The sequence below is a fragment of the Emiliania huxleyi genome (assembly GCF_000372725.1).
Source record: "Emiliania huxleyi CCMP1516 unplaced genomic scaffold EMIHUscaffold_10306, whole genome shotgun sequence".
NCBI lineage: Eukaryota > Haptophyta > Isochrysidales > Noelaerhabdaceae > Emiliania > Emiliania huxleyi.
The window spans coordinates 1-1,113 of record NW_005202231.1 but is presented as its reverse complement, the minus strand read 5'-3'; the positions used below and the strand labels follow the sequence as shown (position 1 = coordinate 1,113).

General features: G+C 67.0%; 1 protein-coding gene across 1 annotated transcript; it reads right to left on the bottom strand.

Annotated features, from left to right (window-relative positions):
* Positions 1–46: 46 nt before the first annotated feature.
* On the bottom strand, positions 47–586 carry EMIHUDRAFT_125522 (hypothetical protein; the record flags this gene model as incomplete). The annotated part of the gene is made up of 1 exon (XM_005793013.1): positions 47–586. A coding segment is annotated over one exon (540 nt), but the record flags the coding sequence as incomplete, so codon positions are not given.
* Positions 587–1,113: the final 527 nt, after the last annotated feature.

The following is a 1,113-nucleotide window of genomic DNA, read 5'->3' as shown; positions in this document are numbered from 1 at the left end:
GCAGGTAGCCGAGGAGCAGGTTGGCCGCGAGGCCGACGAGGGCGACGGCCGCGGCCGGCTTGACGATCCTCTGTGCCGAAAGGTACTGCTGCAGCTGCGAGAAGAGCACCCGCGCCGGGATGCAGGCCAGCAGCACGAGCGAAAAGTAGGAGGCGTCGGGGATCAGCGCGGCGTCCGCGCGAGTGAGGCGGAGCACGGGGCCCGTCGCCGCCCAGAGGCCCATCACGAAGCACGAAATCACGCCGAGCACCGCAACGCTCACCTGCAGCCACTCGCCGGCGAGCTGCCACGGCGCGGTCCCCGCCTTTGCCGCGCCGACGGCGTTGCCGACAAATATGCCGAGGACGCGGCCCTGAATCAGTACACCCGAGGCCATGGTCCACAGGTCAGAGAGCGATGCCGCCGCAAGCGCGTGCGTGCCCACGTGCCCGAGGAGCGCCGTGTCTGTCACCTTCATGCCGACCCACCCGAGCTGGCCGATGAACAGGGCAGGCGCCAGCGCGAGGATCCCGGCCGCCGTCTCTCGCCACGACGCCACGCGAGGCGGCGGCGACGGGTCGAGGAAGGGATCATGCTGGTTGTCCATAAGGCACGGATGGCTGCGGTTCGGGGTGGGGTTGGGTTGGGCTGTCTGCTAGCCTATCGGTGCCAGCCTATCGGTGCCGCGTAAAAAAAATGTATTATCCTAACGGTGTGGGGGCGCGGAGGGCTTGTTGGCGAGCCAAAATGGTGTTTTCCGAGGCGCTGCGCTAGGCTCAGAGCGAGTTCGCGCTGCGCTAGGCTCAGACGGCGAGTTCGCGCTGCGCTAGGCTCACAGATGCGAGTGCGCTGCGATAGAAGAAAAAACAGGGTCGAAACGACAACCGAAGGGAGGACTGTGTAGTGTAATCATGTGTCAAGAATCACGTGCTGCTGCTGCTGCTGCTACTGCTGCTGGCCTGCTGCTGCGCGGCGAGCGCCGTCGCCGAGGCGGGCCTCGGCGGAGAGCGCGATTATGCGGCCTTTTCCGCGACCCGCACAAAGAAGAGGCGCCCTCCGTCAGCCTCGACCTGCCACCGGCTCGCGTCGACCGACCCGGCCGCGTGCCACACCTCCACAGCCCAGTGCGCCAGC